Here is a 27,842-nt window from a genome sequence, read left to right as displayed (position 1 = left end):
GGGGTATAAGAACTGGAGTAATGAAAGCAGTAAATTAAAGAAGTACCACAGCTTAAGATAGATAAAGAAAATCCCAGTGACTCAGGAGAGAAATTATAACAGAATATTGGGAAGGTGGCAATCATTCCTATTACAGAGGATGATGCAGCCTCTATTTTTTTTTACCACCATCCTCATCAAATTCTGGTTAAGTCATATTTCAGGGTGGTGGAAGTGAGACACTAATGGCATTTTAGCCTATTTCTTTAATTATGGCCTAAATTACCATACACTCCTTCTTTAGTCTTATAGGATCAGCTGGTCTGCATGAAAGATCAGAAATGTAGTTTAGCTGAATGTTATTGTGTCTCTGCAAGATGCTAATGATGCCTCCCATCCTAATACATTAATTAATATGGCTCAAGGATTGAGTGAACATGGGACAGAAAGGTTTACATAGTAATTAAAACTGTTAGACATTCGGGAGAGAGAGAGAAAATGCATTATTTGTAAATGGCTAACTGGGAGATAAGCTGACCTTGAGTCAGATAATGATGCCTTTTACACGCTTATCCAGCTATAAAATTGTATGTGTCCTTGACCAGAGATGTAAGGCTGAAAGCTTAACTTTTATTCCCACCCCACCTTAATTCCAACTTGCCATTATAGGGACTAAGCATCTACCATAGGTTTACACCTTTTTGTGCCAATCGGTTATTTTTTCCATTAAAAATGATATGTCTCCTATATTTTTATAAATATGCTTATTTTTTTCTAAAATGGAAAGGAATATTAGAATAAAAATAATTTTATTGTATGCATTTTAATGTTAAAAGTTATATTATAATTCTGATAAAAGTAAATAAATTCAAATATACCACAGAAATCATACAAATAAAGGCAAAGCAAACAGCAATAAAAAAACCTTAATGGGAGAAAAGGACCAATACCAACAAACAATCGTATCAATAAATATAGACTATTTGTTTATCCTATAAAGAGTTTGTAAAAAAAGAAACTCTATAATATTTTGTTTAAAGTTAATGAGACACACTTGAAATGTCAGCAATAGACAAAAACTTAAAAGCTAATATCAAGAAAAGAAAAAAAAACAAATAAAAAGGCCATTACATAATTTCAACAATACATGTTCCAAAAATTTCTAAGAAAAATGAGTTAAACAATGAAATGTAATCTATCAGAGACTTCAACCCTTACAAAATCTGTGTGGGATGGGATATAAATAGAGTCAAATAAAATTACAATAAATTATTTAAAAGAGAGATCCTGTTCTTCAGTAATCCTTATTCTTTTACACTATTCCTTTTGAGAATTTGATTACATATATAGGATCTGTCTCCAGAAACAATTTGCCAACAATTTCAGGTATTCAAGAACTTCCTGAAGCTACATTACCATCCCTTAGTACACATTAGGATAATAATGGCTAACATTTATAAGTTAGCACATTCCCAAGTGCGAGGTATTATACTAAACACTTTATATGCATTTTAATTTCATTCTTATAACACCTTTATAAGGTAGGTACTACTTTTACCCTCAAACAATCTACGAGATCAATACTGTCATTATTTCCATTTTACAGATCAGGAGAGTGACGCTTAGATGTACTGTTACTTGTGCAATGTCATACAGCCAATGAGCAGGAGAGATGGGATTTATTTAGATCCTTATCTCTCTGACCCCAGGTTTCCAGCTCTTAATCACTATGATAATACTGTCTCTCACTAAGGTCTTTTCATATTAATTAAAAAATCAATATACCTGAAAAAGAGATATAAACATATCCCAAAGTACATCCAATCCCATTTTTTATTTATATCACCCTCATTGCAAAAGAGAGTTTGAAGTAGTTACAGAGATACACACAGAATAAAAAATAAACATAGGAATGTGTGGAGGTGGGGTAAGAAAGTGAGATGAAACTAGAGGTAGACCCAGAACCAAAAATGAGTATCATAAGGTCATCTACGATTGATATAAAGGTGAGTCACATATTTGCCTCTGAACAACATAGTAGCCAGGGAAAAGAAGAATTTAATCAATAATGTTTTACCTAGTACTGAATTGGAGGAAAAGATCTTTTCTAGGGAACATTGATTGTATGGACAATATCCTTAACAACATAATAGAGACTTTAAAATAAATGTTTCTTACAAGAATTTCGTACATATTTCTTGACGTAGGCCAAAGCAGAATGTCACAGTATATGTTGAGAAAGACAATTCTATCCAGGGTACAATGGAGTCTCAGAATACAACTCTGTAATGAAGTGGATTGGGCAGAGGAGAAGATATGGAATAGGGAAATGGACAGACTGTACATCCTTCAGGTAATTTTTCCAGCAATTAAGCCTTTGAATTTAACAGTTGATAGTAAATTTTTTCTAACAAGAACCTGGAGTACAGAAATTCTACATTGTTTAGTAGGCCACATTCGTATGCATGGACAATCAAGCAGAGGGTAAAACTGATAATTTCTTATGGAGGTTAAGGGGCCTGAAGAGGACAGATATCTGAATTTTAGACTTTCCACCAAAGGGAGTGTAGAGATAGTATCTATCTATATGTAGAGATAATGTCTAATTCGCACTGATGTGTAAATATGTAGTATTTGAGACATGGCTGGAATCCAAATGGAAAATTTTCTTTGTTTTTGTTAAATAAGAATGTTGCTATAATATAACGATATTATGGAAAGCTGCCAAGGCAGTACTTGAGAAAACATATTGCTCTTAATACCTTTATTAGTTTACAAAATAATAAATTAAGTATCTATATAAGAACACAGATATGGAACAAAGTAACAAAAATTAAAAAATGAAAGAGCAGAAATAAACTATTCAAATTGACAATAACTAATATTTAAAACGCAAGTTAGAGTTGCTACTTTGAAAAAGAATCAAATCACAGCACTGTTCTAGTTGCTAAAAGAATAAAATTAAATTTAAGAGAATTCAGATAGAGAGTTATTTCTAAATTTTATTCTGGAGATGGAGGAGAAGGGACCAAATTGAGGTCATAAAAAGGGGTAACATTAGAGTTATGCCTTTAAAGTTGGGTAAGATAAGGACAAACAGGAATAGAGCACTGGGAGGGAAAAACATTCCTGGAAGATGAAACGGCCTAAGGATATACAGACAGGGAAGCATACTGTGTGCCATTTAGAAATAAGGTAGGTAAGACAGGTTGAGACAAATCATGGAGGATCTCATTATCACCAAATATGTAGAAGAAGGAAGGAAGAATAAAGAGAAAAACAGACTGAAGTCTGAACTTTACGGAAACTCTCTGAGAGATAGCAAGAAACAAGGTCAGTTTGAAAGTGGAGGATGTAAATGCTCAACAGGCATTTGTTGATTGAATAAAAGAAATGGCCATGACTATATGTTGTTATAGAAGTCAAAACACAAAAATGAGCCTAGTGATTTTACAAAGAGAATGTGAAAGCAAGATGACGTACTATTTGAATAAAGAAGTTTATAACCTAATTAGGAAGACCAAGAACTACAGAACATATAATACAAATAATCTAATATCTCATATTTTATTTACCTTTATAGGTATGTATTTGAACATGTTTCTCTGTAGCGTTCCTAGAGAATTCTGAATCCATGTACCTTTTAGATTTAATACCTTTCATATGATAGCGAGGGGAAGGTATCTGAAATAATTCTGGAGGAGTTATCAGATGAACTTCCCTCCTGAGAATGGCAACTTAACTCTATTCAGAGAATTTTCTATATCAGAGTGAGTAAAACCAAACTTAGAAAGTTGCTAGGTATTCAGAAAAGAAGCTCTTTAAATTCAACCACATCTATGTATGCTTTACCACTAGACAACAAGAGGTATGGATTCTATGGTGATGTTATCACACTATGAAAAGGTGCTGTTGCTTTGGTGTTACCTCATAACACCAAAAGGTTATGCACCACAACAACAGTAAGTGCATTATTCTTAACACTGAAACTGAAGCCAGAGTGAGCTAAAATATTTAACTTTTAGGAAGTAAAAGTTTAGAAGTTGAATAAAATAATTTTCCGGGTGAGATTAATGGGTTGAAAGTAAGTCTGTCTGTCTATCTGTCTCTCTCTCTCTCCTCTATTTCTATTTTTATTTCTATATTTATATTTCTACTGATATATGTTTAAAAAATAAAGGTAACATCTCCACGTAAACTTAAAGGACAAGTTAATTACCATGCATTTAATTAACTTTAGTAGGACTATATTAAGGATAATAACAATACAGAAGTCTAAAAATATTTCAGAAGACTGTTCTGTTTTAAGACACTATCTTGTTTATCTTCAGTGAATAGGCAATGAGGCCACATTAAAGCAAGCTTGTATGTATGCATAAGCCCAACGAGCCCAACGCCACTCTGGAAGCATAGATGAGGAACTCAGCCTGCGATGGGCTACGAGCCAATATCCATACATCTATACCCCACATCCAATGCCATACATACACTGGGACACTGATTCATCACTCAACCACACTGTCAATCAACAACAGTAGAAACATTCATGGTTTTCTGTTAATAGGTTAACACTGGCTTTTGTTTACTGACCTAAAGTATAAGGAAAGGGAGAAGCAAGGCATTTATAAATTTAGTTACATGACTAGCTGTTTCAAATGTCATAGGGACTTCATATTATGGGGTGAAGTAACATTTTCTAAACCTTTATACAAATAAACACCCCTTTACCAATATGACATCTTAACATTGCTAACCCAAATACGAATAGACATGATGAGGTAAATTTGTTTAATGGCAATACTGTCACCCTTACTGATGAAATCTTAAGTTGTTAGTATGGCTTTGTATATTAGACTATTTGTGATACATTCGTATAAATTCTGGTTTATATCATTTAATTTGCCTCCAGTGTAGAGGATATAAGTCATAGAAAATACAATATGCTCATGATGAGCTTCTTTTTTAAAAAAAACATTGTTTTGTAAGGGCTAAGTTTTGAATACCTTTTAATTTCTTGTGATCATTCTTTCACGCTCAAAAATGTACCTGACATTCAAATGCTGTTTAAAGAATTATAAAATTTCCATTAAAATATGGTTCATAGGATGAAGATTTGAAGTTAGATTTTCAAGTATAAATTTAAGAACTATACTTACCTTTGATTCGAGGTAGACATTTGCTGATGACATTTTTGTAATTTTGCATATGTAACTAACTAAAGAGATGGCACAAAGAATAAACAGGCTATCGTTAATTAATGCTCGAACAAACACAGTCCATTTCAACTGATTTTCTGGGACATCTCCGTGGACTAGCATGGCACAAGTCAAGTTCACCACTAAAAAGAGAAGGCTTGCCAACATAAAGCCCAAATGCAACAGAATTCTGAAAGAAAAAAATGAGTTTATTAGCTGTTTATAAAACTAATGAGAAATTAAACTTAATACTGAATTAGTGTGTACTTACTTTAAGTACAATAATTCCTTCAGTTTAAACTGCTTGTAATTTCATTAAATACAAATTTAATAATTACTCGGAGTTACTTGGGATATTTTTGCCATTATGAAATTAGTATCTAAGCCATTTAAAAATGGCATGAGATTCTAAAGCACTAATTTAAAAATAATCTCATGTGGACTTGAATTCAGTTGTCTCCACCAGGAAGAATAATATTGGACTATTTTAACATTAATTCAAGTAATCCTGAATTTTTCATTTTTGTAACTGCTGAGCACATTTTCATTGACCTTTCCATTCTAAGAATTATCAGGTTTTTATAATTTGCTTGGAAAATTAATATACAGTATATAAATTTAAATTGACCACTAATATTAACTTTAAGAGGTAAGGGAAATGTGTTTTAAACAATGTTCAGTTTTATGAACATCTGATTATCTATAGCAAACATTTCTTTCAAACAAGACTGAAGAGGAACATAGGGACAATATATGTAGAGTTTCACACACTCATCAATACCTCATCTTCTTATAAAGTTGCATATTTACTATGCATACAGAACTACTCCCAAAGTAAAATGCTTAACCACTTTCCCCTGAGAAAAATTGGACCACCTCTAATTTTTAAACTCTTCAGGTAAGGTGTGGCTGTCTGTATCAAGTAGCTGGAACAGCTTCCTGTATGAAAGTAATCCTAGTTCAAATACATTTATACCCCAAATTAACATGATCTAGAAATTTATTTGCCATTCTAATATCTTCCATTTTGGTCACTTTCAATAGTGGGAATCATAAAATGTTGTTTGCCTTTGGGAGTAATTTATACAAGGAAAAATTGAAGGTAATGTGTAATCTGTAACAAGCAATCTTTATTAAGTATACATGCAAGGTACAAAGATTTCAGTTTGACAAGTTTAGATCTTAATATTCTCTCAGATTAAATAATAAAAACAAAAATTATATACTTTGAAACCCAAAATGGACCTTGAAATTATCCATGCATCCAGGGGATTATAGTAGTTTAGGAAACAAAGCACCAAGAGGTTAGATGAGTTGCATAGCTGGCAAGTTTGTGGGAGAATTGGTCTGAAACCCAAGGCTTCTGATTCCCAGGTTTAGCAATCTCATTTTTGAGGTGAATCAGTACTGAAATATTACTTATTTCATGGAACTGTACTATATATTCTTACTCTAAACAGCATAATCTATCTTGAGTATTTGTGGACCCTATGAAACAGTACTAAAACATCTGACATCTGAAGTGGGCCAGTGACAGAGCAGCAAAAAAAGGTGTTTGGCAGCAATACTGCTGAAGGGGAAAGACCAGATTACTCAATTCACTTCCTATGAACTAATCTAACTACTTGATCTTCTATAAAACTGCTAAGGCACCCTCAACTACAAAGCCCTTCTACCTTGAGAAGTGTACTGTGAAAAAAAATATAGATCTTGCTACTCATGAAACTTACTTGTGTTTGTCAAGTTCAGTTGCACATCTGACTTTACATATAACCTATAAAGAGAGTACAGAAAGAAAGTTTTGAAAACACGTGTAATATAGTATTCTTAAATTTGTTTTGATTTTGTGTTTCAAAGTGATACAACAAATAATAGATAGCAAGTAAAACTCAAAAGTTAACAGTTGAACTACGCTGAAGAAAAAATAGTCAGATTTCCAAAGGTTTAATACAATAAATTAATAACTTTCTATGGTATAATCTTAAATTTCTATATTTTTAAACAGAATTAATTCAGTTTAAACATTTATTGAACTTATTTTTTACATTGGAGTATAGTTGATTAACAATGTTGTGTTAGTTTCAGGTGTACAGCAAAGTGATTCAGTTATACATATATATGCATCTATTCTTTTTCAAATTCTTTTCCCATTTAGATTATTACAGAATATCAATCAGAGTTCCCTGTGCTATACAGTAGGTCCTTGTTGGTTATCCATTTTAAATATAGCAGTGTGTACATGTCAATCCCAAACTCCCTAACTATCCCTCCCTGCTACCCTTCCCCTTGGTAACCATAAGTTCGTTCTCTAAGTCTGTGAGTCTGTTTCTGTTTTGCAAATAAGCCAGACAATGGGCAGGATGGCTTGCCACCTATTCTAAACTTCATTATATCACTCATGTTTTGTCTTAAAATGGAACAACTTACTTAAATATGAATATGGGTGAGTGTTCGCCCAATATTATTTACCCCTAAGATGAAATAAAATAGTAAAAAGAAAGAAGGGAACAAAAAATGAACACAAAGATGAGATCATATTTAGTAAACTTACTTTCTTCATAAAGCCTTGCAAAAGGCAGGTCCTCAAATATTTGATGAATAAAGTTAAGCAGGTAGGTTAAGTAGAATTTGAAATAAACATGGTAACTTCTGAAAACATACTGTGGAAGGTCTCAATTCCTAACTGGTGAATATGGACTTTATTATTTAGATAATGGGAAGATATGGAGGGTTTTTATGTAAGCACTCCAAATCACAGAATTTCATTAATCTGGCATCAACGTAAGGCAACTGCAGAGAAACTTCAGACTAGAAGTAGAAAGACTAATTACAAGACTACTGAAATAGAGTATGAACTTTGAGTGGGGTGTGGGGGGGCCTGGAAAGAAAGAGGCAAGTACAGAACATTATAAAGGAAAACAGTGTAAGTACTCAATAACTGACTGATTTCATTCAAACAGTTACTGAGCACACACTATGAAGGGTACCATGGATTCATACATACAGTAACTGTTTCTGCCCTCAAGGAGCTCAGTATATGGAAGAAAGAGATAAACCAACTATTTTGAAACATTATGTCATCAATGCAAAAGATGCTACCATAACAGCTAAGAAGGGAGATAGACTAATTCATTGCAGGAAATGGTGAGAGGTAAGGGGAAAGAGGAGAGACTGTGTAAAGGGTCAGGCAGGCAGGACTTAGAGGAGTCACATTTGAGTCAAGTTATGAAGGATAAATGAGTGTTAGACAGGTAAAGGCTCAGGCAAAGATAGCAGCCTGTGCGTCTACTCATATCTATTGTATTTTGGTTAACAAGCTAGATGTGATAGAGGATTCTAAAATACTACCCTATTAATCTCAAATTGTACCACTTAAATCATCCTCAGATACATCTGTTTTCTTTGTCTTTACTACTATATAGCCTTTTAATTGGTCTCTCTGCTTCCATTCTTAACTCCATCTGTATCTTTAGAAGATAACTATTCATTTTGCTATTTTTCCTTTACTCTCGCCTCTCTATATGTTTTTTTTTACCTAAAAATTGTACTAAAATATATATGACATAAAACTACAATTTAACCCGTTTTTAAGTGTACAGTTTCGTTGCACTGAGTACATTCACATTGTTGTGCAACCATCACCATCAACCATCTCCAAAACTTTTTCATCCTCCCAAATTGAAACTCTGTATCCATCTAACAATAACTCCTTATTCCTCTCCCCTCCAGCCTCTGGCAACCACCATTCTAATTTCTGTCTCTATGAATTTGGCTACTCTAGGTACCTCATATAAGGGAAATTATACAATATTTGTCCTTTTGTGACTGGCTTATTTCACTCAGCATAATGTCTTCAAGGTTCATCCATGACATCACACATGTAGATGTGTCAGAATTTCCTTCCTTTTAAGGCTGAATAATATTCCACTTTATGTACATATCATATTTTGTTTAAACATTCATCCACTGATGATCACCTGAGTAGCTTCTACCTTTTGGATACTGTGAATAATGCTGCTATAAACATGTCCTATACATGAACATGTTCTATATATGATTTAAAAAATCATCTGAGAGTAAGTTGCATATGTGATGCCCCTTTACCTCTAAATATTTCAATGTATACTTCCTTAAAAAAGAAATTCTCTTATATAATCAGTATGATTATAAAAATCATAAAATTGGATGCTGATAAAACACCATTATCTAATCTGCAGACCTTACTCAGATTTTGCCATTTGGTCCCCAAAATGCCATTTACGGGAGGGAAAAATCCAAGATTATACATTACACATAGATTTCATGTATACTTAATCCCTTAATTGTCATTTTTCCCCTTTGTCTTTCATGATATTCAGTTTTAAAGAGTTCAGACCAGTGATTTTGTAGAATGCTTCTCACTGGGTTTATCAGATGTTTCCTCATGATTAGATTCAGAATTTGCGTTTTGGTAGGAATACCACAGAAATGATGGTGCTGCATTCTTCTCAGTGCATTATATCATGAGGTTCCTGATGTTGATTTGTCCCAGTACTGTGACGTTAACTTTGACCATTGGTTAAGATGGTATCTACCAGGTTTCTCCACGGTTGTTACTGTTTTTCCCACTGTAATGAGTATCATGTGGAGAGGTATTCAGAGACTAGTAAATATCTTTTATTCGTCAAACTTCCATGCGCTAGTTTTAGCATCTATCAATCATTCTTGCCTGAATAAATTATTATTATGATGGAACACCTTCTTTTAAAAAAGTAAATCTGATCATACTATTCCGGGAAAAAGCCCATACTCCTTTGATACAGAAAAGGTCTTTTATCACCTAGTTCCACCTTCCCATCATTATATCCTTTTATCCCCGTCTTCAATCTTATGGTCTGCTCATTATGAATTACTTACAACTTCCAAATAAGGGGTTTAATTTCACATCTCCGTGCCTCTGTACATGCTTTTACTTTACCTCAAATATGATTTCATGGTCATAGAGCAAATTCAAACTCATCCTTCAACACCTTATTCTATGTCATTTTTTATGTTGTCACCTTAAGTGCCTTAGGAAGAGGGAAACCACTCTGTATCCCTGCATTACAAATCATACTTTATGGCATTTATTTACATTTTTATTCCCCTCTTAAGAGAGACTGTAACTTACTCATATGTATAGCCCCAGTGCCCAGCATGATACCTGGTTCACAGTAGGTTCAGAAAATGTTTGAATAAATGAGCAGTGAATTTAGGTCAAAGCAAGTACTTTGGCATGTTGTTGTGGTGTGGGCGAGTATGGGAAATACAGCACAGGCAGAAACTGAAGGGGGAAAGCAGCCGTCCAATCACGGAGACCTTGTATAAAAATGTCAAAGGATTAGACCTTAACTCCCACAAACTCTGTAATATGATTTTATGCTCAAGTGATTTCTTAGGTGACAGTGTAGACAATGGATTAGAATGGCATAAAGAATTCCAGTTAAAAGACTGTTGCATTTGAGTGAGTCCACGCAATCTCATTCTCAGGTTTTGAATCTAAAGAACTGATAGAATGAAAGTCCCACTGACAACAATTTTAAAAAGTCAGGTCATAGAATTGATTCTTAGTTTTAAAATTTATTAGATATAGGCAGAAATAGAGATGGCAGGTGAGTTTTGGAATATAAGAAGTAAATCACAATCACCTACAGAGGTGACAGCTGCAACTCAAAGTAGAATATATTTGGGGGAACAAATGTAGAATGAGAAATCAACCTGTGATATGTTCACATTTAATAGTTAAAATGAAAAAGCCCAAAAAGTGAAGAAAAGAGAGATGAGCAAAGGACACAGACTTAAGAATCAGACTAGTCACAGCAGTGGAGTAGTTTAGAGGTGAAAGGAAGAAAGTTCAGCCTTTGTTAAATTCTGCAAAAAGTCAAGAATAATTAAGAAACAACCATTTGATTGAGGTATCTTGAAGAGAATAGTTTTCAGGGGAATGACAGGAAAAAATGCAAGGAAGTAAGATGACAAAGGCAGTAAGCACAGACTATATGAGATATATTTGAAGATAGGAGATAAGAAAAGGAAAATTTGTATTGGAAATCATGTATTGCAATATTACAGGTTTCTGCATGCCAGGTTTTCTACTATGCAAGGGGTTTGCACAGCAAACATCCTTGAAAATTAGAGATAGTGTCTACCTTAGGGTCAGAGGGAAGATCTGTCTCCTGACTGGTATAATATAGAGAACATTTCCCTCCCTGGAGATATTCCAGGGGAGTAAAGTCTTCCTCTCTCTCCTTGGTGGAGATTTGCTTACATTCCAGAGTAAAGATAAGGTCTGTCTGTCTTCCTCATTTTGGGGTTTCTCTCCTGTAACACACCTTGCTGCATACACAGGTAACATCTGGCTCTCACTGTGTTGCCTTACAGGAATTGGGCTTGGGCGCTTGATTCAAAACATTGCTTTGGTTGCTTTTTGTTTTTTTGCCATGAGTAATAAATGGTCTTTTTCTCTGACCCATGGGTCTTCTGTTTTCTGTTGGTATATGTATTATAAAACTGTGGTAGGCTAACCTGTCAGCTTTCAAGTAGGGTAAAATCCCAGACTTTCACAGTTTCTGATTTAATAATCTGCTGATCGAAAATGAACTAGAGGGAGTGAAATGGTAAATGGAGGAGAGTGGGAGTGAGGAAAGGAGAGTTCAATTGTTAAAGAAGGCTCTAGGTGAGGCAGGTCAGCCCTGACAAGGAAAACACATACTATTGAGTCAAGAGGGTAGAAAAGATAGTTGAAGAAAAACTTGGAGGTCTGCACAGAAAATTTAAAATAATCTACAAACCTCTCTTTGCTAGAATAAGAAATGGGGGGCTTCCCTGGTGGTGCAGTGGTTGAGAATCTGCCTGCCAATGCAGGGGACACGGGTTCGAGCCCTGCTCTGGGAAGATCCCACATGCTGCGGAGCAACTGGGCCCGTGAGCCACAACTACTGAGCCTGCGCGTCTGGAGCCTGTGCTCCGCAAAAAGAGAGGCCACGATAGTGAGAGGCCTGGGCACCGCGATGAAGAGTGGCCCCCGCTCGCCGCAACTAGAGGAAGCCCACGCACAGAAACGAAGACCCAACACAGCCAAAAATAAATAAATAAAAATTTAAAAAAAATGAAAGGGGAGAAAAGGATGGAACTAATTCATTAAAAAAAAAAAAAAAGAAATGGGGATGTAGCATAGACACAACATTTTGATGTAAAGAAGATGGATGAGAGAATTTGGCAGATGGATTCTATTCTTTTCTAGTAAAGTAGGAGGCAAGGTCATATCCTCAGAAGGGATGTTAGATTTAAGCCCTTGGAATATGGAAAACATTTGGAACACATGAATAGAAGGGCTATTAAAGATTATATTGAGAAGCAGAGAGGTCCAGTTAAAGTTAAGGCAGTTGACAGTATATGTGGTCAGTAAGGGTACCTAATTTGAAAATTGAAACATTCTAACAGAAAAAAAAGATGCCATTATAAAAAGTTCAAATAACTACACTGCATTTTTCAAGCAAAAATTTAGAACTATTTAGACACGTGGAACTATTGTAGAGAAAGAAAAAGTGGGTGAGTGAACCACATCGGCACAGCAAAGTCAAGGGATGAGGAATACTAGACGGACCATAGGTTCTAAATGCAAATGACATCAAAAAGAAGCTAATGGAGTGGGGAAACAAAAGGGGCAAAGTGAGTAAAGGTTAGGATGAGGGTAAAAAACATTTAAAGGGATGAATTCCAGATGTATAAGGGGAAAGAGAAGAAACTGGTTGGAAAGAATTGCTTCATTTTCAAGAGTTGATCCAAGGTGTGGTCATGCTGTTGAGTAGCTCAAATAGAAATGGAGGGGTTTAGAGCTCTGAGAAGCCACTGAATTGAGAGACATTGGATGCATTATCAATACGGGCTTTGAAGAACATCTATAGATGTTCAAGAGACAGGGCCAGGAGAAAGAAAGTGATGATTCATCCAGGAAAGTGGAAGTTATTATTATAGCCAGTGATGACCTAATCAGATGGCATGGGTTTAAGAGAGATGATGATGGTATAACATCAGAAGGAGTACTGGGAAACACAAAACAGGCTGACTGTTCTTCCCACAAATTGAGATGGGGTGTTTACGAAGGGTTGTCTGGAAAAAGCTAGATTTCAGTGAAGGCATTTAAAAGGTTCAAATGAAGAAGAGAATGGGGACAGGGTAGAAAGTGTAATCTAAAAGGTCATGGGATGGGATAAATAATGAGTGTGAGAGGGAGTTGAGCTGAACAAGGAAAGAATTAAAGGTCAGCAGTCATCCCAGATTTGCAGAATGTTACAATGCATCAAATAAACACAACCAGGTGCTCCAATCACATTGAGATTATAATAAGGTTAAAAATGATGACCTGATATTAGTAGATTCCAAGTATTTTGTAGAATATAGCTAACAGGACATGATACTAGGTAAACAAAATTAATATAAAAAATGTCAAGCAATTATCATTTGTTAAGATGTTAAGACAGTGAATGATAGTTCATGAAGCACAGTAAACATGTACTTTATGTAGATTTCCAGAAGTTTAGAATGGTAAATAGCATACATGTAAATGATTTGCTGATGCCAATTTATGTCAGAGGGGCCATATATTTCCAGGTCTTTCTTAGTATCAGAAAAAATGAATAAATGGGCCATTTTATTTTATTTTTTAATTAAACATTTTAAAAAACTGAAGTATATTTGATTATATTAGTTTCAGGTGTACAACATAGTGATTCAAAATTTTTAGTAAATTATACTCCATTTAAAGTTATTATAAAATATTGGCCATATTCCCTGTGTTGTATAATATATCCTTGCAGTTTATGTACTGTGTATATAGGAGTCTGTACTTCTTAATACCCCTATCTTAATACCCCCTCTACCCTCTCTCCCCGGTAACCACTAGTTTGTTCTCTATATCCGTGAGTCTGTTTCTGTTTTGTTATATTCATTCATTTATTTTTTAGATTCCACATACAAATGATAACATACGGTATTTGTCTTTCTCTGTCTGACTTATTTTACTGAGCATAATACCCTCCAAGTACATCCATGTTGTTGCAAATGGTAAAATTTCATCCTATTTTTATGGCTGAGTAGTACTTCACTGTATGTGTATACCACATCTTCTTTATCCATTTATCTGTTGATGGACACTTAGGTTGTTTCCATATTTTGGCTATTGTAAATGATGCTGCTATGAACATTGGGGTGCATGTATCTTTTTGAATTAGTGTTTTCACTTTCTTCAGATATAAACCCAAGAGTGGAATTGCTTGATCATATGGTAGCTTTATCTTTAGTTTTTGAGGAAACTCCATACTGTTTTCCGTAGTGGTTGCACCAATTTACACTCCCACCAACAGTGTATGAGGGTTCCTTTTTCTCCACATCCTCACCAACATTTATTTGTGGTCTTTTTGATGATAGCCATTCTGACAAGTGTGAGGTGATATTTCAATGTGGTTTTGATTTGCATTTCTCTGATGACTAGTGCCTGTTGGCCATCTATATGTCTTCTATGGAAAAATGTCTGTTTAGGTCTTCTGCCCATATTTTAATCAGGTTGTTTGTTTTTATTGATGTTGAGTTGAATGAGCTGTTTCTATGTTTTGGATATTAACCCCTTATTGGTCATATCTGCAAATATTTTCTCCCATTCAGTAGGTTGTCTTTTTGTTTTGTTGATGGTTTCCTTTGCTATACAAAAGCTTTTATGTTTGATTGGGTCCCATTTGTTTATTTTTGTGTTTGTTTTCTTTGCCTTAGATCCAAAAAAATATGGCTATGATTCAGGTTAAAGAGTGTTCTGCCTATGTTTTCTTCTAGGAGTTTTATGGCTTCTGGTCTTTAATCCATTTTGAGTTTATTTTTGTATATGGTGTGAGAATATGTTCTAATTTCATTCTTTTACATGTAGCTGTTCATTTTTCCCACACCACTTATTGAAGAGACTTGTCTTTTCCCCATTGTATATTCTTGCCTCTTTTGTCCTAGATTAATTGACCATAAGTGCATGGGTTTATTTCTGGGCTCTTTATTCTGTTCCATTCATCTATGAGTCTGTTGTTGTGCCAGTGATAGACTGTTTTGATGACTTAGCTTTGTAGTATAGTCTGAAGTCAGGAGCATATCTCCAGCTCTGTTCTTCTTTCTCAAGATTACTTTGGTTATTTGGGCTCTTTTGCATTTCCACACAAATTTTAGAATTTAAATGGGCTATTTTAGAAGGATATTATTCTTTATTCTAAAATTATGAACAATTATATGGGTTGATGGATATCAAATGTTTTTCATCATATAACCTACCTTTTTCCCTACCTACAAACTAGTAGTCCCTAATTTAGAAAGTATCAGTTTATAATTTTTGAATTAATGAAGATTTAAAACACTGTTATCACTAGCAAACTTATTTTATTTTAAAATATTTAACCTATTTATGAGTGATCTGAAATGATTTTGTTATTTTATAATTCAGACTCTCATCTTTTGTCTCCCTATTTAGTTCTTCAAGTAAAGGGAAGAAAGATGAGAGTATGATAAATATATTTTATTTCTGAATGTTATCTAATATAAGTTTAGTTAATACAGGTATCCCAAGATTTGAGGAAGAGTCACCATGGAGCTATATATCATTTACTGTCCCCCATGGCATTCAGAACCATGCTGCTTGGAGACAGTAGATAATGAAATACCTATAGAATGGGTGCTTTTCTATACAATTTCTTTTTGTCAAGTCAATTTTCCCATGTTTGTTGATTTGAAATAGAAACTTTATTGGAGAACATATCTATATAACCTTTGGAATTGATGCAAAAATAAATTGGGGTGAACAAAGTCTCTTCCCCATTCTGAATAGATAGGCATATATTTCCAACTATGTAGATTTCTTTCACAGAAGAATTTTCCTTAGTTTCCATCTCAATTTAAGTTCCTATGGAGAGCAGTGCACCATTCCCAAGCTTGTCATTGCTAGTGCTGCATATTTAAAAAATGAAGCTTTTATATGCCTTAGCTATAAGGTGAGTAGCCAGACTTTTCTCAGATGTTCTCTTTCAATGCCTAGCCTATATTTCATTTTTTAAAAACTCCTTTTTTTAAATCTTCTAAATATTTTTTCTTTACAGCAGCCTCTTCTTTCTAGGATACAGAGGATACAATCTCTTTTTGTCACTCCCTAAGGATACTAACATCTTTTTTTAAATTTAAAGTTTCTTCTCTTTGCTTAGTCTGTTTTCTCTCAAGTTGCTTAAAAATGATTTTACACAATTAAAGTGGGGTGTTTTGATTTACAATTTAATAAAATTCCAGGTTAATACTGAAGATACATGTCTAATTGTCCTCACCTGAAACTCCACTAAAACAATAGCAAAGGGATTTTCTTAAAACATATAAACCCATAAATGTGAGTAGAATGGGAAAGGATACAATAACAAAGTGTTGGAAGCTAGAAAGCAGATGGATATGTGTGCAGAAAAGAGTTAATATAGTATGCCTGAGACTGCTATCCTTAGAAAAGCCTGCTTGTAAGGCTGGTACTTGGCTGGCATTTGGGAACTGGGATTTTTGGGAAGATTCTCACCATTCCCTAAATGATAAATGTATTTCATTGTGCCTAAGCTTTTTGTGCAAACAATATGGTTTATACACAACACCCGCTTTCCTTATGGAAGTCTGGAATTTTGGTGTTGGGCAAAGAGTGCTTACATGACTAAGCCCCAATAAAAAACTTTGGCACTGAGTTTCTAGCGAGCTTCCTTGGTAAGTAACATTTCACGTGTTGTCACAACTCATTATGGAAGGAATTAAGCATATCCTGTGGCCCTACTGGGAGAGGACTCTTGGAAGCTTGTTCCTGGTTTCCTCTGGACCTCACTCCATGTGTCTTTTCCCTTTGCTGATTTTACCCTATCCATGAACTGTAACAAACTGTAACCATGAGTATAACAACTGTAAGTACTTCTAGCAAATCACTGAGGCTGAGGGTGGTCTTAGGGATCATCAACAAAATGTGATGAATCCCAAGCCAGTAGTGAGGAGGACTGAGAACCAACCTGATAAATATTTCAGAATCTTCAAAAGGTTCAGGAACCAAGAGAACCAAGTATCACTGGAACCGAGAGGTGGAAGAGGCTAAAACAGGGGTAGATAAAAGCTGTTTAAGAGCAGTTAGATCCCTAAATCTCTTTCCCTAGTCCATGCCCTGAAATGCCACTTATTCATTCTGCCATATATCTGGGTGTTTATTCTCTGAAGAGGCTATTCTGGCCTGGAGTAAGAGTTAGATGGCAGGCACAGTTGATAGTTTGGCACCATTCCAAAAAACAGGGAGATTAGTAATGAACACCAAGTAAAGGGATTCTCCCATGCCCAAACCCTCTTCCCTGACTAGGTTCTCAAAGTGTTGTAAACTACACCTTTATTCTCTGAAGGATTAGACTACTTTTCCCCCAGAGAAATCTGAGTGGCCCAAGAGGAAAGACCTAAGTATACCAGCATCATAGGTTCCCTAACAAATCGTCCAGCCAGATCACCTTGTGTGTACATGCCTCACCCACATGCTTACAGCTTCCACTCTTAATTATGAACAGACAGCCAAGGATAACGAGATAGCTCAAAAGTTTTCAATGAAAGATAGAAATCACAGCAAACTAATAGAAAAAAGAAAACTATAAAGAAAAATCTAAACAAACAATGCTATCATTAATAGAATCAGAGAGATAAAATATTGCACTCATGAAACAAAAACAAGATGCTGTTAATAAAAAGAAGTTCAGAGGAAAAAAAAGAGCTTATAGAAATTAAACAAGCTAGTAGAAATTAAAATGTCAAGAGAAGGGCTAGAAGTTGGGGGAATCTCCCTACAAAAAGTAGAGACAAAAGACAGATGAAAAATAGGACAGAAGAGGTAAGAAAAAGGTCTGTTTGGATGTCCAACATCCAAATGTTAGGAGTTCCAGAAGGAGAGAACAGAAACAAAGGAGGGGAGAAAATCAATGAAAAATTCAAGAATGTTTCCCCAAACTAAAGGATACATGTGACTAAATTAAAAGGGCATGTTCAATGCCCAGCAAAATGGATAGAAAACAGACCCACGTGAAGAGACATCATTTCAGAACACTAGGGTCAAAGAAAAATCTAATAGTTTTCAGTAAAGAAAAAAACAATTCACATAGAAAGGATCAAGAATCAGAATGGCTTTCAAGCTTCAATAACAACACTGGAAGTGGAGCAACACCTTAAAAATCCTCAGGGAAAATTATCTCCAACCTAAAATTCTATAAACTATCAATCAAATATGACAGTAGAGCAAAAAATATTTGACATGAAAAGCCCCCAAAATTGCTCACCAAGCACCCTTTCTCAAGAAGGCTCTAGAGGATTACTTCACTGAAAAGTATGCAGCAAAGGATTAACTCAGCAGGCCTGAGTTGTCTAAACCCTGCACATTCCACAGAAAGATCTGGCTCTTGCCTAGCTCTTGGAAGATATTTCTGAATCCTTGGAATATCTTGCCTGATAAGAATGTCTTTGTTTACCTGGGGCCTTGGGCCATACCAAATAATTTATGCTAACAATGTGATTTATGGTGGCCATGTGTCCACCATAATTTATGCTAACATGTGATTAATGTGACCTAGGCCATTTGGTATCATTTTGACCTTTGAAGAGGTTGGAGACTGAGTAATTAAAGTCTGCCAGGGAGATGCTCCATGCCTATCTGACTGATCCCCAGTAAAAAACCTGGACAGCATGTCTTAGGTGAGCTCTCCTGGTTGGCAATACTTCATAGGTGTTGTCACATATTGTTGCTAGGAGAATAAGCACTTTCCGTAAGACTCTGCTGGGATAGGACAACTGGAAACTTGTCCCGGTTTCTCCTGGACTAAGAGAAACCTTAGAGATTTAATTCAATAACTTAATTTTATAAATAAAGCTGTGCTTTAGAGATTAAGTGGATTGTCTAGGAATACACAGGAAATTGAAAGGATTAAAACCCAGGTGTCCTGACTCCTAATTCAAGGCTCATAGGGATCCTGATTTTCTTTGATACATTTGTACATTTAGATCTTTGATGGTACATAGTTCAAGTTAATTCCTTCCTTTTTAGGGTGACAAATACTTCTTTATTAATAGTAGTGTCATATATATGTTACTGCAACTATTTGTTAGTTGTTCAAGATTTGCAGAATTAACATGCCCAAGAAAAATATATTCAGAAACCAAATGATCAGTTTAGTAAAATATAATGATCTAGAAGCAGTTTAACACCTTCATTTTGTGTTGTTTTGCAGACTATCAAGTACTTTTACCATACCCTTTACTTAACTAGAAGTATATTTTTAAAAATATATACTTTTTTAAAAAAAGCATAAATAACTATTTTTTCAGGAATGAAGTATTAATTTTATAAGTAAGGAGGAAAATTTGTGAGCTTTCATTATTGAAAATCACCCTGAAATATAACAGGTTACTATGGATTGCTCATTAGTTTACTATGCACAGCTCTGAAGAAAATTTAACATATCTTATATTAAGGAATATAAAGAATTTATTTCTGAACTAAGAGTCTCATACATTATGGATTTAGAATTGTTAGGAAACTAATCTAAATTGTATTTGGGCTGAAACTGTGCTATCCTTTAAAAAGTTTTTCCAACAAAAAATCCCCCATTGTATATTACTGATTTTCATAAAACCTTTCATGCTTTTCAAACTAGGAAGATAGCAGAATTGCTTTTTGTAAAGATAAAGACAGAGCCAGAGTCATTGGAGAATATCCTTCTGACAGATAATGGTGGGGAAAAAAAGGGCAGAATGTATCAGAAGAAGTAATAGAATATCCCAAGGGAGAAAAAAGCAGAAGGAACACTGCTTACTTTCTTTCCATCTAGATTTCTTAAGGATAGTAACAGTTTGAACATAATCAGTGATGATGATCATTCACATTAGCTTAAAACCTGCTAATTCCATGGTATGACAGAAAAGTTCCCTAGAGTACACAGTATCACCTCAAACCAGCCTAGGTGGCTTGATCAGCAACTGGACAAAGTCCTACACAATAGGTGAGGAAAGAGCACAAAAGTTTAAGAAAATATTACTTAAGCATTTTTATACTGAGAGATTAAAGCTGAAAAAAAATTGTAGTATGTGATCAACGTGCTAATGAAAAATGGCAGCTGTAATTGAATTTTTGTTAAAAGTTAGAACATACAGATTTGAAATATACAGCTATACCTTATTTTAGAAAGCAGATGATTCTAAATATTTAAATATTTATGTCCTAAACAACTAAACTTTGATTGGTTTTAACATATGTGTAATTTAAAAATTGGCATTCATATCTCAGAGGTAGCATTCACAGACACTGTATTAGATTTCAGAACTAGGTCATAAAGTAAGAAGAGATTTTTTAAAGAAACCCTCAAATTCTAGATGCTTTATCAGTGTCAGACTATGAGAACTATAGGTGTCTTAGATATCACTGAGACTAACCACTTTACAAATTAAACAACTGGCCCAGAAAAGTAGTGATTTGACAAATATCAATTAGCCAAGTAGAATAGGATTTGGACCAGAACTCATATTCTCAGAATTCTAGTTCAGGACTATTGATGAAATTATACTACTTAAACAGACCCCTCAACAAAGTTAAAATAAAAAGATAACAACGACACCTAATTTATAGAAGTTTGTCTTTATTTAAAACAAGTTAGATGCAAAGTTCTACTTCGCTAAGTTAGAGATTCTGATTTTATTTGTGTGGAGGAAGAGAAGGAAACATTTCTTTTAAACTCCTTTACTTTACCATGAATTTGCTCAACCATCCAAGTCATTAAGCACTGATCACACATATAACAGTATTAGGTACTGAAGAGCATGCAAAATTTCCTTCAAAACAAATGTACAATAATGGCTGACCTAAAGCAATGTATATAGTATAGTAGAGCGAGGCAGACATTGATGGTATATCACAACGGGATGTATGGTACTTTCTTTATATTTGGTCAAACTTAGAACAACATAAACTTCCCATAAGTTAAGGTGTAAATTACTCAGAGTTCATTTTAACTAATGCTGATGGGTATTAAATGTAATTTAGCTTTGTTATACGGACATTATAAAGAAAATATGGTGTTGATTTGTTTTATTCCTCTAAGGAAGATAATACAGAAAAAACAAAAGGGGGAGGAGAAGGAAATACAAATTAGTAGCCTATGGGTTGGATCTGATCCACAAAATGTTTTGTTTGGCTTAACCAGTGTTAGCCTATGGTATTTTTTTTTTTAAACAATACTTCAATTCCATTATTTAAAAAGTAGATTTCCTATTAAAAAAATCCAAATTTCTGATTTCTCTTGAAAAATCAGATGATTTGTCAATGTCATCTCACAGCTGGAACTGAATTAATGTAGTGCCCTCTTTAGATATATGCTCTCTAGTACACCATAGTCACCACCATTCCCTATTATCTCTCAGATGGTAATATCCAGGGCCCTCTAGGCCTTTGAGTTTGGGACCCCTGTTTTAAAGGAAGCACTCTTTTTGAGTGAGACCCAGAGGATATAGACACAGCAATTAGGAGGCTAACTGCCATAGACTAGGCAATAGATAGATGGTAGCATGCACCAGGCATTGTGGATGGGAAGAAGTGAATGGACTTAAGAGATGTTAGGAGGTAACAGACAGGATTTGGTAATGGGGTGAATGTGAGATATGAGAAAGAAGGCAGCATCAATGACTCATAGGTTTCTGAACTACGTAAATACATGGATAGCAATGCCAGTCACTGAAATGGGGAAGAAAAGAGGAAGGTGAGGTTTTGGGGAAAATAGGTGTAGAGTGGGGGAGGGAGGAGGAAAGATCCTGAGCTCAGTTGAATATGTTGGATATGGATATGCTGAATCTGAGGGCTTCAGATATCCTTGAAGAGATGTCAAATAGGTGTAGAATATAGAAAGCGAGAGCTCAGAGTCTGTGTTAGGATCATAGATATGTGTATGTGAGTCATCTGCTTTTAAGTGGTACGATACCAAGAATGTGGATGCAATCACTTGGCAGGAGCAAGGGACTTAGGCTTAGGTCTTGAGAAACTTCAACCTCTGAGGGCAAGGCAGAGGCAGATGAGCATGAGGAGAAGCAAGCAAGGTAGTTAAAAAAAAAAAAAAAAAAAATCCAGGACAGTGTGCTAGCCAGTGGAAGTGTTATAGAGAAAAATATGGAGTCAATTGCTGCTGAGAGATGAACCTGGGTGAGGATTGAAAAGTGTCTAATGAACTTGTTGATAGGAAGGTCACTGTGAGCCTTAGGCAACAGCTCTTTTGGTAGAGTGATGGGGCAAAGGAGATTAGAGTGGCTGGGGAAGTGAGAAGATGGTGAGTACGTACATGGTCACCCCTGAAGAAATTTGACCATGAAAAAAAAGTATGAGGTAGCTCTTGGTTTTGTTAAGTCTCTTTATTATTATGTTTTCTATTAATCTCTACATTAATTTCCTTCTGCTTGTTTCCTTTGGGTTTATCTTTTTTTTTTTAACATAAAATTGGATGCTTACTTAACTTGCTAAATTTCAGGCTCTTCTTTTCTAATGTAAACATTTAAAGTTCCAGATTTACTTCTGTGTGCCAGTTTAGCTGCTTCATATAAAGTTCTGATATGTAGTATTTTTATTATCATATTCTAAGTATTTTCTAAATTTCATTGTGATTACATCCTTTACCCATGTGTTCATAAGTGTTTAAAATTCTTCTAAATAAACTTTCACACCTTATTTCTGTTACTGAATTCAAAGAGTTATTTGGGGGTGAGAGAACATAGTCTAAGAAATCCCAATTTTTTGAAATTTAAATTTTTTTAAAATTAATTAATTAATTAATTTTTGGCTGTGTTGGGTCTTTGTTTCTGTGCGAGGGCTTTCTCTAATTGTGGCAAGCGGGGGCCACTCTTCATCACGGTGCGCGGGCCTCTCACTATCGCGGCCTCTCTTGTTGCGGAGCACAGGCTCCAGAGGCGCAGGCTCAGTAGTTGTGGCACACGGGCTTAGTTGCTCCGCGGCATGTGGGATCTTCCCGGACCAGGGCTCGAACCCGTGTGCCCTGCATTAGCAGATGGATTCTCAACCACTGCGCCACCGGGGAAGCCCTTGAAATTTAATATTAATAGCTAACAATCAACACCATTTGGCAGGTACCACTCTAAAGATTTTATATGAATTATGTACTTCACTCCTCACAATGATTCTATGAGGTAAGTACTATTATTATTCTCATTTTTATAAATGAGGAAATAGGCATAGAGAGGTTATGTCATTTACCCACATAACTTTATGAAGTTACACAGAGCTGCTAAGTGACGGGGCTACACTTTTTACATTCTTCCTCACTTTAGGTTTTATTCTCAGATTATATTTCAAACCTCTGCACTCTTTTTGTTTGTTTTTGTTTTTGCAGGGGGAATCAATTTCATTGAGGTATAATATATGTATGTGGGTGTACAATTTGATGAGTTTTGTCATACTTTTGCAACCTGTGAAACCACCATTGCAATCAAATACAGAATCTTTCCACACCCACTAAATTTCATCCTGCCCCAGGCCCCAAGCAATAGGTAATCCACTTTTTGTGACTATAGGTTAGCCTGCGTTTTCTAAAATTTAATATAAATGTTAATAGTGAGCTCATAGCGTGAGCTCATTTTTGTCTGGCTTCTTTCATTCTACATACTGATTTTTTAGATACATCCACGTTGTTGTGTTTATCACTAGCACGTTCCTTTCTTACTGCAAAGTATACCCGTTTGTATGGATATACCATATTTTGTTTATCCCTTTGCTTTTTATGGATATTTGGGTTAATTTCAGTTTTGGGCCATTGTGAATAAAGCTACTACGAACATTCACATTCAAGTTTTTGTATGGACATATGCTTTTGTTTCTCTTGGGCCTCTAGGACTTCAACAGCTGTTTTATGACGTTTCACTTTTCAAAAACTGTCCAACTGCTTTCCAAAGTGGTTGTAAAACTTTATATTCCTATCATCAGGGTATATTTTCTTATTAATACACATCTTTGTCAATACTTGGTATAATCTTTTTAATTTTAGTCTTTCTAGTCAATATTTAATGGTATCTCACCGTTGTAATTCTCATTTTCCTGATGACTAATGATGATGAGCATCTTTTCGTGTGCTTCTTGGCCACGCATACGTCTTCTTTTGTGAAGTATCTGTTAAAATATTTTGCCCATATTTATTGGACTTTCTTACTGTTGAGTTGTAAGAGTTCTTCATATATTCTGGATACAAGCACTTTGCCAGATACATGTGCTGCAAATCATATCTGTTTTGCAAAAAACAAGCTTTTATTTTGATAAAGTCTTGTTTGTCAATTTTGGTTCATGCTTTTTGTTTCCTAAGAAATGTTTGGCTCCTACAAAGTAATGAAGATTTTCTTCTACGAGTTTTAGCTTTTACATTTAGGTCTATGATCCATAGCAAGTAGATTTCTAAGTATGGTGTGACGTAAGAATCAGTATTCATTCTTCCCCATATGGATACCCAATTATTTCAGAACCACTTATTGAAAAAAATGTTCGTTTCCTCACTCAATTACCTGGGCACCTTTGTAAAAAGTCTATTGACTATATATGTGTGGGTCTAATTCTGCATTCTCATTTCTTCTCCATTGATCTATATGTCTATCTTTTCTCTAGTATTACAATGTCTCAATTACTATAGCTTTACAGGAAGTCTTGAAATCAGGTAGTGTGATCATCCAACTTTGGTTTTCTTTTTCAAAATTGTTTCCGCTATTCTAAATGCTTTGTATTTCCACATACATTTAAAAATAATCTTGGCAACTGCTACCAAAAAATCCTGCTAATATTTTAATTGGGATTGCATTGAATGTATATATCAATTTAGGGGAGAAGTGACATCTTAAAAATAATGGGTCTTCCAGGGTATTTTTGCCATTTACTTAGGCCTTCTTTAATTTCTCTCAGTAGTTTTGTAGTTTTCATTGTAAAGATCTTGCACATATATTACTACATTTATTCATAAATATTTTAATTTGGGGTGGGGCACTATCATAAATGGAATTGTTTTTATATTTCTTTTTTCAATTGTTTTCTGCTAGTATATGAAATAGTTTTATCCTGCAAACTTCTTAAATTCACTTATTAGCTCTAGTTGATTTTTGTAGGTTCATTAAAATTTTTGCCTCAATCATGTCACCTACAAATAAAGACAATTTTACTTCTTTCTTTCTAATGTTTGTCTTTTTTTCCTTACCTTGTTGCAATGGCTGAACCTCCAGCACAATGGCTAGGACAAGAAGTGAAGTACCTCCCTCTTGCCTAGGGAGTAATCTTTCAGTCTTTCATCATTAAGTATTATGTTGGCTATAGGTATTTTTGTAGATGCTCTTTAGTAGATTGAGGAATTTCTGTTCTTAGTTTGCTAAAAGTTGATTTTTTTAAAAAATCATGAATGGTTGTTGAATTTTGTCAAATTCTTTTTCTGTATCTATTGAGATGATATGATTTTCTCCAATACACTGCAAATACGGTTTATTACATTGATTTTTGAATGTTAAACCAATGTTGTATTCTTGGGATAAAACATATTTGGTCATGATATGTTATCCTTTATCTATATATTTGGATTTGATTTGTCAAGGATTTTTGAATCTATGTTCGTGAGAGATATTTGCAATTTTTTTTTTTTTTAAATTTTGAAGTATAGTTGATTTACAATGTTGTGTTAATTTCTGCTGTATAGCAAAGTGATTCAGTTATACATTATATTCTTTTTCATATCCTTTTCCATTATGGTTTATGACAGGATATTGACTATAGTTCCCTGCAGTTATTTTTATAATTATTTTTTCTGATTTTAATATCAGTTAGTCCTCACACTAACCCTATGGAGTATGCATTATTATTATCCATTTTTGGAAATGGGACATAGGCAGAGCCAGTAAGTGGTTGAGATGTACTCTCAGTCACTGTGTCTCACTGCCTCTAATTTGTTAAGTGTTGCTTTCATGCTCTAGTATGTTGTCAATTTCTGAAAGTGTTCCATGAAATAAAAAGAAATTATACTCAATGACTGGCATTTTTTGTTATTTCCTTGCATATTTTTTATATTCTTTATATTTTCTAAGAGCATAAGTAAAACTAGAAAAGTAAACAACACATTCTTGAAGAACCATTGGGTCAAAGAAGAAAGCAAAAGGGAAATTAGAAAATATCTCAAGACATTAAAAAAAATGATGTTAGCTGTAGCTTTTTTTTTTGTTACACTGAAGTAATTTTTTTCTAGTCTTAGCTTGCTGAGCTTTTATCATGAAAGGGTGTTAAATTTTGTCAAATGCCTTTTCTGCATCTATTGTAAAGATGTGACTTATCTTTTGTTCTGTTAATGTGGTATATTACATTAATTGATTTTCTTGAACCATCCATATATCTCAGGGGTAATTCCCACTTGGTCATGGTGTATAATACTTTTAATGTGCTGTTGGATTCAGTTTGCTAGTATTTTGTTGAGGACTTTTGCATCTATATTCATCAGGAATACTGGCCTGTAGTTTTCTTTTCAGGTGGTATCTTCGGCTTTAGTATCAAGGTGATGCTGGCCTCATTGAACTAGTTAGGAAGTCTTCTCTCCTCTTCAATTTGTTTGGAAATGTTTGAGAATAACTGACATTAACTCTTTAAATATTTGGTAGAATTCTCCAGTGAAGCCATCTGGGTCTGGACTTTTCTTTATTGGGAGCTTTTTGATTATTGATTCAATCTCCATACTAGTTATAGATCTGTTCATACTTTGTTTCTTCATGATTCAGTCTTGGTAGGTTGTATGTTTATGGGAATTTATCCATTTCTTCTCGGTTATTCAGCTTGTTGGTATATAACTGCTTATAGTAGTCTTTTATGATCCTTTTTCTTTCTGTGGCATCAGTTGTAATGTCTCTTCTTTCATTTCTGCTTTTACTTATTTTGTCTTTTTTTCTTAATTGTCTAGCTAAGAGTTTGTCAATTTTATTTAGCTTTTCAAAAAACTAACTTAGCTTCATCAATTTTTTTCTATTGTTTTTTAATTCTCTATTTTGTTTATTTCTGCTCTGATCTTTGTTTTCTCCTTCCTTCTGCTAATTTTGGGCTTAGTTTGTTCTTTTCTCCAGCTCCTTGAGGTGTAAAATTAGGCTGTTCATCTGAGATCTTTCTTCTTTTTAAATGTAGGTGCTTATCACTATGGAAATCTCTCTTAGTACTGCTTTTGCTGGAACTCATAATTTGGGGAATGTTGTGTTTTCTTTTGTCAAGACATATTTTCTAATTTCCTTTTTGATTTCTTCTTTGACCCGATAGTTGTTCAACAGTGTGTTAATTTCCACATAGTTGTAAATTTTCCAGTTTTACTTCTGCTATTGAGTTTTAGTTTCATTCCACTGTAATCAGAAAAGATACTTTGTATGATCTTAATCTTCTTAAATGTGCCAAGACTTATTTTGTGACCTAACATGCAATCTACCCTGGAGCAAGATCCATGTGTGCTTGAGAAGAATGTGTATTTTGCTGCTGTTGTGTGAAATGTTCTATATATGTCTGTCAGTGCCATTTGGTCCATAATGTTGCTCAAGTGCTTGGTT

At 34.5% G+C, this 27,842-nt stretch overlaps 1 protein-coding gene across 2 annotated transcripts in view; it reads right to left on the bottom strand.

Moving 5' to 3' along the window:
* Positions 1–27,842, bottom strand: part of GPR137C (G protein-coupled receptor 137C) — a 52,242-nt gene that overhangs the window by 14,742 nt on the left and 9,658 nt on the right. Inside the window, exons 2-3 of one of the 2 annotated variants that reach the window (XM_061182562.1) lie at positions 6,905–6,948; positions 5,132–5,364 (exon numbers count right to left, since the gene is read on the bottom strand). In XM_061182562.1, coding sequence (XP_061038545.1) covers positions 5,132–5,364; positions 6,905–6,948 — 277 coding nt within the window. The remainder of the gene's footprint in view (positions 1–5,131; positions 5,365–6,904; positions 6,949–27,842) is intronic. The other variant, XM_061182563.1, reaches the window with a different exon arrangement.

This window comes from Eubalaena glacialis, chromosome 2, assembly GCF_028564815.1.
Source record: "Eubalaena glacialis isolate mEubGla1 chromosome 2, mEubGla1.1.hap2.+ XY, whole genome shotgun sequence".
In the NCBI taxonomy this organism is placed as follows: Eukaryota; Metazoa; Chordata; class Mammalia; order Artiodactyla; family Balaenidae; genus Eubalaena; species Eubalaena glacialis.
Note: the sequence above shows the minus strand (reverse complement) of the source record. Positions and strands in the feature narration are given on the sequence as shown.